The sequence below is a fragment of the Pleuronectes platessa genome, chromosome 14 (assembly GCF_947347685.1).
Source record: "Pleuronectes platessa chromosome 14, fPlePla1.1, whole genome shotgun sequence".
Lineage (NCBI taxonomy): Eukaryota > Metazoa > Chordata > Actinopteri > Pleuronectiformes > Pleuronectidae > Pleuronectes > Pleuronectes platessa.
Genome location: NC_070639.1, coordinates 616,165 through 634,217, shown reverse-complemented (window position 1 = coordinate 634,217; position 18,053 = coordinate 616,165). Strand labels below are relative to the sequence as shown.

The 18,053-nt window shown below is 42.9% G+C and overlaps 1 protein-coding gene across 1 annotated transcript; it reads right to left on the bottom strand.

The window, feature by feature from the left end:
• Nucleotides 1–2,212: 2,212 nt before the first annotated feature.
• LOC128456178 (uncharacterized protein C21orf62-like) lies at nt 2,213–12,064 on the bottom strand. The gene is given in 5 exon segments (XM_053440260.1): nt 2,213–2,306; nt 2,465–2,560; nt 7,391–7,514; nt 7,517–7,654; nt 11,836–12,064. Coding segments are annotated over 5 exon segments (681 nt in total).
• Between the last annotated feature and the right edge of the window lie 5,989 nt (nt 12,065–18,053).

Genomic DNA, 18,053 nt, shown 5'->3' with positions numbered 1-18,053 from the left:
ATCATTGGCCGATGTTCATATTTGTTGTAAAACCGCTGGGCACGTGCCGCGGCTGGGGGAGCAGTCCCTCCGTCGCCCTCCTCTCCGCGCCGCCGGAGGCTCAGTGTGCGGCACCGGGAGGTCCTCATCCGGTGGCACCTCACGGCGTCACTGGTGCGGGGGCTTTCTTTCTCTTGGACCGCGGGGCGGTGTCCATCGCCGGCACGGAAGGCGGGCCGTTGGAGGGGACCGGTTACGCGGTCAGCGGCGGCCACTCTGGACGCGTGTCGGGCCCTTCTCGCGGATCGCCTCAGCTACGGCGACCGCTGGGGGAACCCTCTGTTCGCGCGGGGGGGGGGAGGGGTCACCCTGCGGTGCGCCTCTGCTGGCGCCTAGCAGCTGACTGAGAACTGGTGCGGACCAGGGGAATCCGACTGTTTAATTAAAACAAGCATCGCGAAGGGCCACGGTGGGTGTTGACGCGATGGGATTTCTGCCCGACACTAAAAACAGGTAAAACTGAGGAGGGCTTGTTAAGTTATCTTGACTCACGCAGTGTAACTTTGGGAAAAAATTATGAGCGTAGCGTCAGTACTTTATTCTCGTTTGCATCGGCTCTATTCATCCGTCTCATGCAAAGGTGACTAGGGAATTGACAACATACGTCATACACACAGAAGCCATAACACATCTAATAAGAGGGCAATACTGCTACCGTAAATCAATGAGAAGAGCGTTCTCTATAATGATACTTTAACAGGGCTGTTTTAGACAGGGTAAAAAGGTGCTGTTTTAAATTATCCTTGTGGTATTTTGACCAAAATATGTTACAGACATTTCATTAAGATCCCGAGGAACCATTTCAACTTGCGGTAAAATGGGCATAATATGTCTCTGTTAAATAAAGTTTAGTTAAATCAAAGATTGTTTCATAAATCTGATTCAATTTGTGCTCATTAAAAGATAAGAGTGATGAAGGGCTGAATTTTTTTTAAATAGTGCTTTTTAAATAATGATTTAATTATTTTTCTGGCACAAAAAGGTGAATGAATAATAACAAAAAGAAAATAAACAAATATCGGTATCGGCTATCGGCCAGATTGTTATTTTAAATATCGGTATCGGCCAAGAATTTCCATATCGGTGCATCCCTAATTAAAAGCATAGTTAAAACGTAAAAAACAATATATAATTTAAGAAATATTGCAAAGAGTAAACTTGTCCATGCTTACAGACTGCTATCATATGCTGCTCATATGAAAGTGTATATTTATCCCTTACAGCTACGCTAGAATGAAGCTGCCTGAGTTATCTACCTACCTACCTATCTACTCACTAACCCCCCTACTTACCTATCTAATCACCAACCCAACTTCTTACCTACCTACTCACCAACCTACCTAGCAAGCTACCTACCTACACTATACCCACCCACCTGCCCTTTGCTACCTACCCATCCACTTACCTACCTACACTACCTACCTATGCACTTACCTACATACACCACCTACTCTACCTACCTCTCTAGCCACCTGAATCTCATCCCTCTCAAGTGTGTTTTAATAGTGCATACTGTTCTTGATGATGGCATATTAGAACATTACATTTGGGCTATCTACTCGCTAACCCCCCCACATACCCACCGACCTACCTACACCTACCTACCCTACCCTACCTCCCCACCCACCTACCTACACTTTACCAACCCACCTACCTACACTACCTACCTTCTACCTATCCACATCTCATCCCTCTCAAGTGTGTTTTAATCTTGCGTACTGTTCTTGCTGATGGCAGAAAGCCCAAATTGTATACCATTTGGGCTTTCTCTGGCCACGGGATCACATTTAATCCCTGAGTGTCATGTGCTCTTGAATGCCAGGGAGGTTTTGGTGGCAGGTGTACAAAAACCAGCTTGTGTGATGGAAATGTATTATTCTGAAGCAAGTCAGAGGAGACAGGAAACATTTTTATAAGGCAGCTATGGCAGGAGGAGGTAGAGCTACTCATCCATTAACCAGAAGGTTGGTTCAATTGCTGTGTGCCACAGTGTCCTTGGACAAGATATTCAACCCAAAGTTTCCCCTGATTGTTGTGCCAGATTGCTGTGCCAGCAGTGTGTGGTGTGTAGTAGAGGAAGTGCAACAGATAGATGAAATGTATGATTGATTGTGAATGGGTGAAAGGCAAAACTATACTGTAAAGCATTTTGAGTTTAATTTCCCTCCAGGGATCAATAAAGTAATCTATCTGCAGTATCTAGGCTGGAGGTGATGAAGGCATTAGCAGGGGTTTCTGCCACAAAGTCAAGGAATGAAGGCCTGAGTCTGGAGATGTTTTTGAAATGAAAGAAAGAAGATTTCGTAACACCTTTTATGTGGGATCGGAAAGAGAGGGTGGAGTCAAGAATAACACCCGGCTTGCGGACCTTGAGATGGGATGAGATGAGTGAGCAGCTGTCAATGTCGAGGAGGATATCTCCAACCTTATGGAGCAGAGCCTCAGGGCCACAACTATGAGCTTGGATGGATGAGGGTTTGGATAGAGCTTGGTGTTGTCGGCGTAGGAGTGGAAGTTAAGACTATGTTGAAGGATGATACAACCAAGCGGTACAGAGATGCCTTGCCTTGCAAGTATTCACCCCCTTTGGACTTTTCTACATTTTGTCATGGTATAACCACAGATTAATATTTATTTCATCGTGAGTTTATGTAATGGACCAACACAAAATAGTGCATCATTTGGAAGTGGGGGGAAATATTACATGGATTTCACAATTATTTACAAATAAAAATCTGAAAAGTGTTGAGTGCATATGTATTCACCCCCTTTACTGTGAAACCCCTAACAAAGATCTGGTGCGACCAATTGCATTCACAAGTCACATTTGCAAGTCACATAATTAGTAAATAGGGTCCACCTGTCTGCAATTTAATCTCAGTATAAATACACCTGTTCTGTGACGGCCTCAGGGTTTGTTGGAGATCATTACTGAACAAACAGCATCATGAAGACCAAGGAGCTCACCAAACAGGTCAGGGATAAAGTTGTGGAGAAATATGAAGCAGGGTTAGGTTATAAAAAAATATCCAGAGCTTTGAACATCTCTCTGAGCACCATAAAATCCATCATAAGAAAATGGAAAGAATATGGCACAACCGCAAACCTACCAAGAGGAGGCCGTCCACCCAAACTGAAAAAAGAAAATTAATCAGAGAAGCAACCAGGAGGCCCATGGTTACTCTGGAGGAGTTGCAGAGATCCACAGCTGAGGTGGGAAATTCTGTCCACAGGACAACTATTAGTCGTCTACTCCACAAATCTGGCCTTTATGGAAGAGTGGCAAGAAGAAAGCCATTGTTGAAAGGGATCCATAAAAAATCCCGTTTGGAGTTTGCCAGAAGCCATGTGGGAGACACAGCAAACATGTGGAAGAAGGTGCTCTGGTCAGATGAGACCAAAATTGAACTTTTTGGCCTCAATTGCAAAACGATATGTGTGGCGAAAACCCAACACTGCCCATCACCCTGAGCACACCATCCCAACAGTGAAACATGGTGGTGGTAGCATCATGCTGTGGGGATGCAACTCTTCAGCAGGTACAGGGAAACTGGTCAGAATAGAGGGAAAGATGGATGGAGCCAAATACAGGGAAATCCTTGAAGAAAATCTGATGCAGTCTGCAAAAGACTTGAGACTGGGGCGGAGGTTCATCTTCCAGCAGGACAATGACCCTAAACATACAGCCAGAGCTACAAAGGAATGGTTTGGATTAAAGAATGTTAATGTCTTAAAATGGCCCAGTCAAAGCCCAGACCTCAATCCAATAGAGAATCTATGGCAAGACTTGAAGATTGCGGTTCACAGACGGTCTCCATCCAATCTGACTGAGCTTCATCTTTTTTGCCAAGAAGAATGGACAAACCTTTCCATCTCTAGATGTGCAAAGCTGGTAGAGACATACCCCAAAAGACTTGCAGGTGTAATTGCAGCGAAAGGGGGTTCTACCAAGTATTGACACGGGGTGAATACTTATGCACCCAACAGATGTCAACTTTTTTGTTCTCATTATTGTTTGTGTCACAATAAAATTTATTTTGCACCTCCAAAGTACTATGCATGTTTTGTTGATCAAACGGGAATAAGTTTATTTAAGTCTATTTGAATTCCAGTTAGTAACAGTACATAATGGGAAAAAGTCCAAGGGGGGTGAATACTTATGCAAGGCACTGTACATAGATACAGCGCCGCCGCTCCCATAACGCGCACTACGCGCTGTGCGTAGGGCACCAAGCTTTGAGGGGGCACCACAAAATAAGCAACTGAAAAATCATCATCAAACTTTGACAGTAGGCTAGGTCAACTTTTCGAAAATGGCCTCAAAAAGACAACAGGAGTCAGGGGCAGAAAAAAGAAGGAGAAAGAAACTGCGAGATGATGTCCGTGCATCACTTTCAGGTAAGTCCATGTTTAATCATTGTTAAAAAAAACTAATCATAAAGGAGTTATGCTTAGGGCACCAAAATGGCTAGCAGCAGCACTGCATAGATACAATATAAAACTGTGCCATACCACACTCTCAAAACACAGTGCATTTGTATGACCATGTACAGACTATACTGAAAGTTAAAACCAGGGAAACATAATGACTGAGGATGGACCTGAGTGACTAAACATGCTTTTGGACCTGTTCCAACCTTGAGTAGCAATAGTCATCTTGGGGATCCTGAAAGATTTAAATACAGGTGTTAATGCACCTAATATGCACTGAGACTGAGGGGGTGGCTTAGTGAATCAAAATATTTAAACCCATTATTTAATTTATTTGAAATAATTCAAATATAGTTAATAAGTCAGTGTTTATATTGTGGTGTTGACAACAAATAAATCGAAGTACAATTGTTTTGGTTTATTGTGTAAAAGGATGTCAGCTGAGTAGGATGCATTTGAGTTGTAATTTAGAAGGTAGTGTAGGTAGGTGGGTGGGTATAGTGTAGGTTAGTAGGTAGGTGGGTGGGTAGCTTTGTAGGTAGTTAGGTGAGTAGGTAGGTAGGTTAGTGGGTAGATAATTAATGGGCTTAGTGAGGAGATAGCCAAAATGTTATGTTCTAATATGCCATCACCAAGAACAGCATGCAAGATTATAATACACTTGAAAAGGATGAGGGATGAAATGAGAGAGGAAATATCTGGGTAGTTTCTTTCAGGGATGTAAAAACAGCATCCAAAGTGTATCACAAATAAAATTTAGTGTCCCTGAGGAAATTCCACCAGTAAAAGGGAAGTTTTTGTCCCTACAGTCAAACTTCAAAGCCATACCTTAAAAGAGAACTTCAGCACGGCCGTCAGTTATATGTGTCTTTACAAAAAAGAACAAAAAACATCCAGATGTGTTCTTTGTAACTCCGGTGTATCACTTGTGCATACCTAACTGTGCCCTTGAATGGAAACATTTTATTGGTTGACAAAAGTAATGAACAGGCTCTGCAGAAACTTTGCATACTTCTCACTAAGGTCATCGGGAGTAGCAGAGGATGGCTGAGGAAGGGGAATGGTCAGGTGGGGAAAGTGCTAGGAGAAAGTGTAAGCATGTGGTCCTACAACACTGTACGCCTTCAGGGTAGAGAACCCATTAAGCCAGGGGTGTCCAAACTACGGCCCGCGGGCCATCTGCGGCCCGCCATCCATTTTAAATTGGCCCGCCTCAAAAAAATAAAAATTAAAAAAAATATATATATATATTAATTTTTTTTTTTTTTAAACTAATAATTTCGTAGCACTTAAATGGCACCTACTAATAGCACTTTGTAGTTTTGCTCTATTTTTGAAGAAATTGTACTTTCTTGATTCTTGTTGTTCTGGGTTTGTACCCTCGGGTAGGGGAGAGCGGGGTAATATGATAATTTTTTTTACATTTGCTCCCCTCTAGGCGAGCTAAAATTATATATCAGTAAAATTTACACATTTCCCATTAATTCAGGATGTTTCCTAGCAATAGAAATTATCAGAATGTCTTCAGGACAAAGGGCAGTGAAAATATGATTGTTTTTAAAAAAGTGGTCTTGTTTCTCACTTTACCCCAGCTTAGGGGTAAAGTGAGACAGACCAGAGAAATCAAGGGGGTAAAGTGATCCACTTACTTTTTCCGCTTTAAAAATACCATAACAACACATGTTGTAATAGGTCAATTAGGCACATTTATGATTATTATGATTCATGTGATCTCTTGCACACCCTAGCTTACCTGCACATTGTTTCTCTGTCCAATTGGCAGGGACAAGGACATTGTTTTTCTCTGCATTTTCAAATGCCAGTTCACGGCACTTAACTGGAGCAAGGCCGTGGAACTGGTCAGCTAGTTGTTTCAAGTGATTGGCAAGCTCCTCCTCCATCTCATCTGTGAATATTCTCTTTGCCTAAGTTACTGCACCCTGGCAACTGTTTTTACTTTCCCTTTCTCTTTTTTCTTTATGAATCTTTTGAGGGTTTTCTTATCAATATTTCTATCCCGTCCAGCTTTTCTTAAGGACTTCTTTCCTTGCATGACCTCACCAGCTACACTCTCCATCTCTGCGAGGGGTGTTTGGCCCCAGGTTGTCTTCCTGGTGTAGTTTCTAAGCATGATGGCTTTTATACAATGTTTTTGACATTAAAAATAAAACATATGTAATGTAATATTACACTAAAATATTTTTAAGACTAAACCTAACTTGTGCTACATGTCTCACCTTACCCCACAGCATTTGTCTCACTTTACCCCACAGCCAACATTTTATAAAAAACAACATCTCTTAGCAATTCAGGCTAATCTTCAGCTAGCATCAATCAAATGATTTTATATGTTGGAAGTTCATCAACATGTATGATATAAGTTTTTCTACCTGAATCTATTTGTTTTGACACAAGAGTTGATGCAAGAAATTTTTTTGTGAAAAAACATTCTTACCACAGCACCTGCACCAACTTCTCCTTCATGGCAAGGGTGGAATGGGAGGGGCTTGAAAACGTAATGATCACATGACCACAACTGTGTCCGTTGCCTAGATACAGGGGGTGTCTCACATTACCCCGCTCTCCCCTTCCCTTGAATGCACTGATTGTAAATCGCTTTGGATAAAAGCGTCAGCTAAATGAATTGTAATGTAATGGACTATGGCCCACTGTATTGTACTTCTCAGTTTTGACAGTAGGTGGCGCCACGCCCCCCGCCCTAAGCAACACGATTGAGGCGCACTTTCAACAGTCCGCTCCAGGGCAGGGGGGCGTGGCTGCGTGAGTGGCCCAGACCTTCACATTTTTTTGGAATGTGGCCCTCGGGACAAAAAGTTTGGACACCCCTGCATTAAGCACTGCTGCATCCAGTATGGTCACAAAAAAGAATGAGGAACGGTCAAAGGAGAGTGTCTCTAACTCCACAGCAGAGAAAATTGTTATTTCCTGATCCGGTAATGATGCTTCTGGTGCTGAACTGTGAATCCTAAGGGTCTGTAGACCAAGCAAAGCGATGTACTGTCTTCCCATTGGTTTTATTCCAAAAAAGACAGCTGTAAATGGCCAACCCTGCTTCTGTTCAGCAGCTCATCCAGAACCCAGAGATCCTTTACCCAGACGATAAGTCGTCCAGGATCTCCGAGCCCAGAAAGGGTCAAAGCAGAGTGCAAGACAGTGTGGCATACAGTTGCAATCAGAAATATTCAACCCCCTCACCTCAATAGACATTATAGTAATGTGAATGACAGATAATGACAATAAATGACAAAAAAACCTCATCAAACAAAGGATATTTATTGATACGTATTTTAGTTATTTTGACAACAGAAATTGACTTGACTTGGAAGTTCAAATGAAAAATGTAACTCTTTCAACACATGTGCATGTGCAGTATTATTCAACCCCCCAGCTTCAGTACTTGGTGGCGCATCCTCTAGCTTTTATAACTTCTAAAAAATGTTTTCGGTAAGTGCGGACAAGCTTCTCACACCTCTCAATTGGAATCTTTGCCTATTTTCGAGTGCAAAAGCCTCTAGATCAGTGATGTTTGATGGCTTCCATGCGGCAACTGCCTTCTTTAAATCCCACCAAAGATTTTTAATCAAATTTGAATCTGGTGACTGTGAATGCCATTCCAGGACGTTCCAGGATCTTTTTCTCAACCAAGCTTTGGTGGACTTGGAGGTTTTGCTTTGGATCATTGTCTTGCTGGAAAGTCCAATGATCACCAAGGTTTAATTTGTCAACAGAAGGCATCACATTCCTCTTTAAAATAGCCTGGTATTTCTGTGAATACAGGATGCCATGTACAAAATAAAGATTGCTAGTACCTGCCGCAGAAAAACAGCCCAACATCATCTTTGACCAACCTCCATGCTGGACTGTGGGGATGGTATTCTTCTGGTCCTAAGCCTGGCCTTTCACACGCCAGACATACCGCTGGTCCATACGTCCAAACAGTTCCAGTTTGGTTTCATCAGTCCATAGAACTGTCACCCAAAACTCAGTAGTCTTATCCAAATTCCTCCTGGCATATTCTAGTCGACTTTTGATGTTCCTTGTGGTCAAGAGCTGAGTCTTTCTTGAAGCCGGTCATGAAGTCCTTTTTTATTCAGTGCACGTCTTGTAGTTGCCACTGTCGCACTTGTACCAGCCTTCATCAGGTCATCCTGTAGGTGTCTTGTAGTCACACAGGGGTTTATCAGAGTTGTTCTGACTAAGTTGCTGAGGGTCCTTGATGAAATGTTGGGCTTTCTTCCATGGCCAGGCAGGTTTGAAGCTGCTCCATCAGTTTTAAACTTCCTTATAATGTTCCCAATTGTGTCTCTTGGAATATCATTTTTGAGGGAAATTTTCTTCTACCCAAGGCCTTTCAGGTGTGATGAAATAATCCTCTCTCTCAGCTTTTGTGGAAGCTCCTTTGTCTTTCCCATGATTGCAACTCACCTTGAATACCTTCATGGGTGGGGTTTATATATGCATCACAGCTGAAGCAAATAAAGGATCAGTATAGAGTTCCCAAAGGCTTAATGTTTCAACTCAAGTTTAGGACAAAATAACTGTCAAGACAGCTTTAAAAACAACAATATTATATAGGGGTTGAATAATTGGGACATGGCTATGTTGGGCCAGAGCCCAGCGGGGTGCCACCAGACACTGGAGCCGAGAGGAACAAAGGGTTGTTAAACTTTGGGCGGGAAAACATCCTCCTGCAGGCTCAAGAATCTCCCCCTGGTGGTGGAAAAATGTCCTGGGGTTTTCCCAGAAACCCCTGCTCAGTTCCAAGCCCCGCCCACTCAGATCCATTTCTGACACTCAATTGGCTTAAAGCCAGCATCCTCCTATGACCAACTCCTCAAGGAGGAGGACCTCTCAGGTAGAACAAAACCACTGAGACATCAATAATCGCAGCCATTTTACCCTGCTCTGAAGACAACACCAGGCCCCCTTCGGGGCCTCCCAGCTGATTTAGTTGCTAAAGGGGGCAACTTTAACTTTTAGTTTATCAGCCATTTCCTGCTCTCTGAAGACGTCAATAGACCGTTCCCGGTCTAGCTAGATGGTTTAGTTGCTAAAGGAGGCAATCGCCATTTCTCCCTGCTAAGGATTTCAACCAGGCCCCTTCGGGGCCTCCCAGATGTTCCAGCTCTAAAGGAGGCAATCAGAGTTATTTTCTTTTATCTTAAGTTGAATCTTATTTTGAAAGACTGTTTTTATTTTAACTTGAAAGAGATCGCCACAGGAAGTCCACTCGCAGGCCGAGACAAAGACTTTCTTTTTCACGATCCCCACAACTGCGCCACAGCTGATCATCCCTGCAGAAGAGACGATGTTTCATCCCGTAGAGGAGCAAGACGAATCCGTTCCTATTCGGCCCAGCCGACGCCGCTGCAACCAAGGAACCAGCGCCACCGAGCTTGAGAGGCCACGATCATTCACTGGACTTCTGGAAAATCCGCGCGCCACGCGCAAGCAACACCGCGAAGGTCACAGTAAGAGGCTTTATTGTCTGGGCAGATGTTAATCTAATACGTAGCGTATTGTTTTAATACTTGAACGTATTTGTTTTGTATGAGACCGCCGAGTCTCTAATGTTTAGCGGCGATTCGCCACTTCCGGTTTCCGGTTACGGCCTTGTGCCACAGTTTTTAAGCGCCGTGAGCAGCGTCTCCAGCTCATTGTGACCGTTTGAACAACTTTAAAGAGACTTTACCGGTCAAACCTCAGCACACAACGCCACTTGGGTGCTGAGTGTTAAAGTAAATGTAACTTGTCTCTGACGGTGCTTTTAAGAGCTTTGCTCTCTCCTTGTATGCTCTCTCTCCTTCTAAACCGACCTATACACACATCCGACCTGTATTTAGAATACAGTTCATGTAACATAGTTAAATCTATATTCAGAGAGGCTGGACACATCTGGAAGCCATGCGGCCGAACGCCAAAGCAGAGACAAAGAATTCTCTTTGTCTGAAAATCCCTTGGTGTAATTCATGTGACGACCACCAGTGTGAGCTCCGGCCACATGGTGTCATTAACATAGACTCCATTTTGAATAACGCAAGTTAAACCACCATTTTGAATCTATTATTGCCACGCCTCCTCTCTCCCTCTCCTCCCATTCTGGCTCTAAATTCATAACGGCTCCGCCATCTTGTTTTGTAGTCAATCCGCCATTTTGAGAGTTTTTAGGCCTTGATTCCACGAATCATGATCGGCCGCCATCTTAGATGTGACGTCACCAAGTGACTGCGTCATCGCCACGCCCCCTTTTTTTTCTCTCTCTCTCTCTCTCTCGCTCTCTCACACACCCACACACACACACAGACACACCCACACAGACACAGAGACACATTGATAGACACAGACAGATACACACACACAGATGAATACATGTGTTTTTCTAAATTGTGATAAGCGGCTGCTGTTGTTATCTTTGAAATATGGGAGTTTGTTAAAATGATGAATCATTAAATAACACTAACTTTATTTCACATGCATACACATAGACACACACACACAGAGAGACACTTTGACACACACACACACACACACCGAGACAGACATACATAGGTAGACCGCCGGTTTTACATGTATTTTCTGAATTGTGATAAGTGCTGCTGCTGTGTTTATCTTTGAAATATCGGAGCTTGTTAAAATGATGAATCATTGAATAACATTATAACTTTATTTCCCCTTTTTAATAAATGCTTTTGTAATTAAAGTATCTGTAGTCTGTGATTATTTGTGCATATGTATGTGATTGCAGCTGGATTATGATTGCCTGTGCTCGAACTTAGAAGCCTTCACTGTTAATTAAATAATTATTAATATTAAATATTGAGATTATTGATTTGACATTTATCATTATGAGACTGATATTTATAGATTGACTCGTTGGTCCCTGTAACCAGGGTGGTGCCCCGCGACAATAAGCAATGATTACAGATTTGTATTATTCTTAATTGATAATTTTATTGTTTTCATTAATAATAATTATTTTAACTATTATTAATGGATAACCGTATCATTTCTAATTAAATGTGTTACATTTCTTAATTAATAGCTTTATCATTTTTGATTATTTTTAAGAAATAAGTTATTTTAATAATCATATTTCATGATTATTAATAATTAGCCAACGTCAATTCTACTCCTACTATTGCACAACAGCTATCTTCACAAAATATACTGCTACACACAAATGCTACATCATGCATTTTCCGTGTTGAATTTATGTATCACTCAACTCATAAAGAAGTCATCCAAAGCAGAATCTTGCTCAAAGAGCAAGATTCTGTCAACTTTAATTGATAAACCCTTAAAATCTTTGGGGGGTTGAATATTTCTGATTGCAACTGTATGCACAGCCGGTCGGCAAGAGTCTCATGCACTCCTGTACAGCTGTGGAGCAGCTACAGTTCTGCAGGTTGTAGCCTGGGGCTCCACCTTCAAACAACAAGGTGGTATTGATCAGCAGAGACGTTTCAGATGTGGGGGCAGAATCCGTTGTCTGAATGATGTTGGTCTTGAAGACTAGCAACCACAATACCCATAGCAACAAGGGAGAGGAACCTTTGTTTGGAGACATCTCCATGGAGATCAAACAGACTACATCTTCACCATGCTGAGGGAGCGTGGATAATACAGACTTGGACAACCCCGTTGACAGACAGAAGTAAAGTTACCATGTGTTTGTACAAGATATTGTATGCTGTATCGTCATGTAGCCATAACGTCACAGTGTTAGATAAAATAGGGATAATGTCCACCCCAGCTCTCTCTGTCTCTCACACAAACACACGCACACAAGCTTGCACAGACGCAAGCACACACGCATACTGTGGGAGCCTGGCTTTGCAAAAGCAAACAGTGGGTACACAAAACCAGAAAAAGAGCAGTCAGACGCAGGGGTTGTGGTGAATATAACATAAGGTTTATTTATAACTTGAGGGGAAAAGGGAGGAGGGCATCCAAAGGTAACTCAAAACTCTTCACCTGGTTGGCAGTTTGCATCTGGGGCTCCGTCGGGCTATTTCTGATCCAACAAGAGAGAGAGACAGCAATTATTCTTCTTCATGAGAGTAGACAGGCAGGCCGCTGGCCTCTTACCCTGATAGTGTTTGGCTGTAAGCGTCTGGGTCTCTTTCCTATGCAGCTCTGCCTCTCACTCCTTTGTTTGGGGGTTTTTAAGATGGCTCCAGATTGCCCGGCTGATTCCCTTCACCTGTGAGGGATAATCAGAGCCACCTGGGAGGGGAGGAGTTCCCTATGATGATCCTGTGGAGTAGTACCGCCCATCCAACACCACACCCCTTGATCTCTCTTGTCTGGCTGTCCTCAGCCATGTGGGGCACTGCTCACAGGCTGGCCCCTCACAATACGCACACACACATTACTTGTTCCCTACAGGCCCCATGCCACTTTGGATGGCATACAGCTGATCCTGCACTGTGCTGTGGTGAAACTGGCAGTGACCAGCTACATTAATTGTTTAGGAATAATGAAGCACTGGTCTCTTTATGTCCGTATTCACGAACATTGGAAAATTTGACTGAATAAGATGTCTTGACTAGCAGAGTCAGCTTTTCTCCTGTTGTCTTTTTCTTTAAAAGAGAGAAATGTTAAAGCTGGACACATCTGGTGACAAGTGCACAACATGGACTTTTTTCCAAAGACCCACAAGCCTGTTTACTGCTCACATGGGATGTTATTTATAGAATGTTCTATGACAATATTTCAGATTTCCCAGAATGAGATAGAAAAGTAGTGATGTAAGTAGGAATATCATTCCGATTTGACCGTTTAGCATTTTTTCTCCTCTCCTTACTTATAGTCTTGTATTATGACAAACACACTTAACATACTGTGTGTGTGTGTTTGTCATTTTGTCGGTTTTGTTTGCATTGATTGTTTTCCTGTGAAATCTTAGAAAATAACACGAATTTACTTGAAAAATGTATATTTAAAATAACACTTGTCCCTTTTATTAACTTCTGCTATAAGCTCACAAGGATCAGCTAAAATAATGGATAAAGACTGACGGAAAGTGTTGGTGATGTGCACGGCCATATCAGCCAGCCCTGTTGGAAGAAAAAAAAAAAATGCAACCTATGTCAAGACACCTTAAGGTGCTGCATCATGTCACCTCATGAGGTTGTGGCTCAAGGGACATGACAGAGGTCAGTAAAAGTTGTTTGACATTTTTTTTAAATTTGGATGTCGGAAATTCCTGAAAGTAATGTGGATTTAATTTTCATGTGTATGTAAATACACATGTTAAACTTGGCCTATTTTGTCATCATTTTGTTGGGGAAGGGGAGCGGGTGGGGCATGAAAAATATTCAAGCTCCAAAGTGGGGCTTGAGAGAATTTTGAGAACCACTGCCTATGGATATGTTGGCTCGGGATCAAAGAGCAACTGTGGATAACTATTACTACCACTGCTAATGATTAAAGTTTCTTTTCTCTCTTTTGTCTGTCTGCTTTCCTTCCTTTTATCTATATGTCTATGATCTTTGTCATTCGAGTGATACTGTAATGTGAATATAGGTTTTACATTGAGGGCTTTAACATGCTCAAATTCTTACCAAAATTTACTGAAAATTAGAAAATGGTAAACATTTACGCATTCTGGAGGAATTTTCAAGGGGCGTGGCAAAATGGCTCAACGTTCAATCAAATTTTATTTGTATAGCCCATATTCACAAATTACAATTCATCTCATAGGGCTTTAACAGGGTGTGACATCCTCTGTCCTTAACCCTCAGCAAGAGTAAGGAAAAACTACTAAAAACCCTTTTAACAGGGTAAAAATAAGTAGAAACCTCAGAGAGAGCCACATGTGAGGGATCCCTCTCTCAGGACGGACAGAAGTGCAATAGATGCCACGTGCAGGAGAACATCATCAATAATCAAAGTCTCTAGCAGCATTTGATGAGGGTAGACATCTCGAAGGACAACCCCAACATGACATGCCAAGCAGTCCCGCTGCAAGCACAGTCCATGCTCAGCAACCATCTAGACCACGATCCACCATCCAGACCAGACGCCACTCCAGTCCTCAGTCACCGTCCACCGCCGCCCATCAGGACCCATCACAAGCCACCACCGTGGTCCTGGTCCACCGCCCGTGCCCAATGCCAACGCGACACAGGGTCCGCCACCAGCACCACGATCAGCCCACATGACTCAGAATCCGCCACACTGGATCCAACACCGCAACCCCCGGTGCGCGATCCACAAACTGCAATCCATGGTGCGGCCACAGAGGCCCTGGATCTGCGGGTGATAAAGCAAAGGGATTCCGGGGAAGGGGGACAGGGATGGAGAAGAGGAAGGAGAAACTGGAAAGAGAAGCTCCGTGTGTCATGTGTCATAAAATAGAACAAGTAACGTTCTGGCGCACTAATTAGCTCTAACTACGTTGCCCCCCAGACCCCTGGAACGCGTTCACTTTGACCGATCTTCACAAAAATCGATACATGTGTATCATGACCAGACAAACAAAAGAGTATTGAGGTGCAATTTGAAAAACGCAACAGGAAGCCTGCTATTTTGCATTTAGTGGCCATTTTTGCCATATTCCACATTTTTACTTTGAGGTACTTGTCGATCAGATCGACTTCAAAGTGAGATGAGTGTCATCACAACAAGATGGAAGTCAGGCCAAAGAGGGAATCGAGACATACACAAACAAAATATTCCACCCTTACCTGAAAAGTGCACAGATAAAAGACATGCGAGCACTCACTTATGCACATGTGTGATGGTAATTAGAGCCTGAGCACTAACAGGCACTGACAGACAGGGACAATCCTTGCTATTGAAATTGTAAGGATTATTATAAGGGCCTGAGCACTGAACAGAGTGAGACAGGGTGAGGCCCTATTGAAATTGAAAGGATTATAAGGGCCCGAGCACCCACGAAGGGAGGTCCTATTGTATTTCAAAGTATTTGTATTACCCTTTTGGGCCTTTTCAGGGCCTAGACAGTCAAATTCTTACCAAAGTTTTGAAATTCAAAACCCACAAAAAGTTATTGTATTCTGGAGTAATTTGAACGGGGCGTGGCAAAATGGCTCAACAGCACCATCTAAGGAAAAGCTCCTCAGTTAGCTTTCACCGATCTTCACAAAAATCGTAGCCCAGGTGTTTCATGACCAGAAAAACTAAAAGTCTATAGGGGCAATTGGAAATTGCTATTTTGCAGTAAGTGGCCATATTCCACATTTTTACTTTGCGGTACTTTTACCAGGGCTTACATCAGATTCAAAATGAGATGAGTTTCATCACAACAAGATGGAGATAAAAAGTAACTCAAAGATCGATTTTTCGTCACACGGTGTGACTGGGCGTCCAAGTTGGATTACACGCCCTCAAAATACAAGCTTCTGTATTTCTGACATATTTGGTCCAACCGAGTCCAAACTAGTCATGTAAGACAAGAGTCGCGACCTGATCACATCTACACAGAAAGCGTGACTGAAAATCACAGCGGCACAAGCAACAGGAAATGTCTTGTTTTTGGAACGTCTTACACTTGGAAGTATTCCTCCTCATCCACTTTGCGAAACTGTCAAACTGTGTCAAATGGGTCTTAAGACATTGATAATTTAGGCATAAGATTACCGTGACTTTTCATGAAGCGCATTATTATTGGCGTGGCATCAAAGTTCATTAGCTCGCCATGACACAAGAAATTGCTATAACTTTGGTTCGAGGTTAAACCTCCCTCAAACTACATGTGTGTATTAACAGCCCCCCCCTGAAGATATTCAAGGTGTGTTTTATCCTGGTTTTAGTGGCAACATGATTTTATCTGCTTACGCTGATGATCTTATTGTTTTTATTAAATACCAGACAGACGTGGATATTTTAGCCAAAATATAAAAAGATTTTAGCGTGGCATCAGCAGGGAGGTTCAACTGGAAAAAAAGCGAAGCCCTCGCTGTCAGGGAGTGGCCTGGCGTTCTCCCAGTTCTCCCCCAATACCTATAATGGAAGCGGGAGGGAATAAAATAGCTCGGGTGTTTTTAGGAAACAATGACATATGTAAGAAGAATTGAGAGAATGTCACTGAAAAATAGAAATCAGGCTTCTAAAATGGAAATGGCTGCTCCCAAAAATGTCTCTTAGAGGGTACTTGTCAGGCCTGGACTGAAATGAGGACTCAGATGCAGAGGATTACACGTACCAGCACACTTTATTGAATTCTGATCCTCTATGAAGAGTGACAAAACAATCGGGCTACGAAAAAACTCACTTAATATATCTAAGACCTGAAAGAATAACTCGGGGATAGAAAAACTCCCTAATACATTCAAACACTCACTAAAAAAAGAAAGAGGTATAAAACATAAATCGCTCCCGAAGGATGACAAACAAAAGGCTAGAGCAAGAAATCAAAAGTGCTCCCGAAGGAGGAAAACCAAACTACTATGAATCGGTACAAAAGAAAAGGCTCACCTAAACAGGAGGCTCATCAAACTAACTAAAACTCTCTAAACATAAATCGCTCCAAAAGGGAGGAAGAAAAACAGATTACAAACAACACAAAACGAAGCTAAACTAGAAAACTTTAACAAACGAAAAATCACTCTCAAGGAGGAAACAGAAAACAACTTACGTGGCCTAGCAAACCTCATAGGCAGAAAACGACAATGACTGTGGAAAAGGGCTTAGGTGCACGGACAAGTACGAAACACTTTGGCCGAAGACAAAGGGGAGACGCAGACTATAAGCACATGAGGGTGAAAGGAACAGGTGGAAACGATCCGGAATCAGTGACACATGAGGAAGGGCAAGTGACCTGAAACGAGAGTAGAGTTAGGATTTCAAAATAAAACAGGAAGTTACGAGACAGAAACCCCAAGACAAGACAACCCTCACTGCGGTGTGACAGTACTGGTTTTAAATAACCTTGTGGTATCTCAACTGTGGCACCGTCTAATGTGTGTGGACCCCCCCCCCCCCCGCCCCCCCAGGTTTGCTTGCCAAATTACAAAAAAAAATGGTGGATTTTTTCTGGGGAGGTCTACACTCGGTGCCACAAGGGATGCTGTCTTTAGCCAGGGAGGAGGGGGGACAGGGCCTTGTCCACCTGGCCAACTTTTAGACCTCAATTTAATCAAAAGTACCTCACAGGTCCAGCAGATATGGTGTGGAGAGATGTGGCCAGCAGCATCCTTAGACTGCCCATTAACCTGGGGTTGGATGATGCTCTGTTTTTAACAGATTCTAAATTATTTAAACTAAGTGGGTTGCCTCCTTTTTATTGAGGTGTTTTTAATTCATGGGCCCTTTTTAACAAAAAAAGGTGCCAAAAAGCAGACTCTCTGTACTGGTTGTTGAAAGAACCACTCGTAAATGGAGCCAGACTTGATGTTAGCAATACATCAACACCCGGCCTAATGGCGGCGCTGACCCGGTCTGGAACGGTGACCTTGCAGCAGCTGGTGGATGCAGTAAGGCCGGCACTCAACAACACCCAGGCCCTTGGCTCCCTGCTGGGGCTACAGTCTACCCGGGTTGCCCAGAGGTGTTACGTCCAGTCCTGATTATTGAGGTTAAGTTGGCCTTAATTC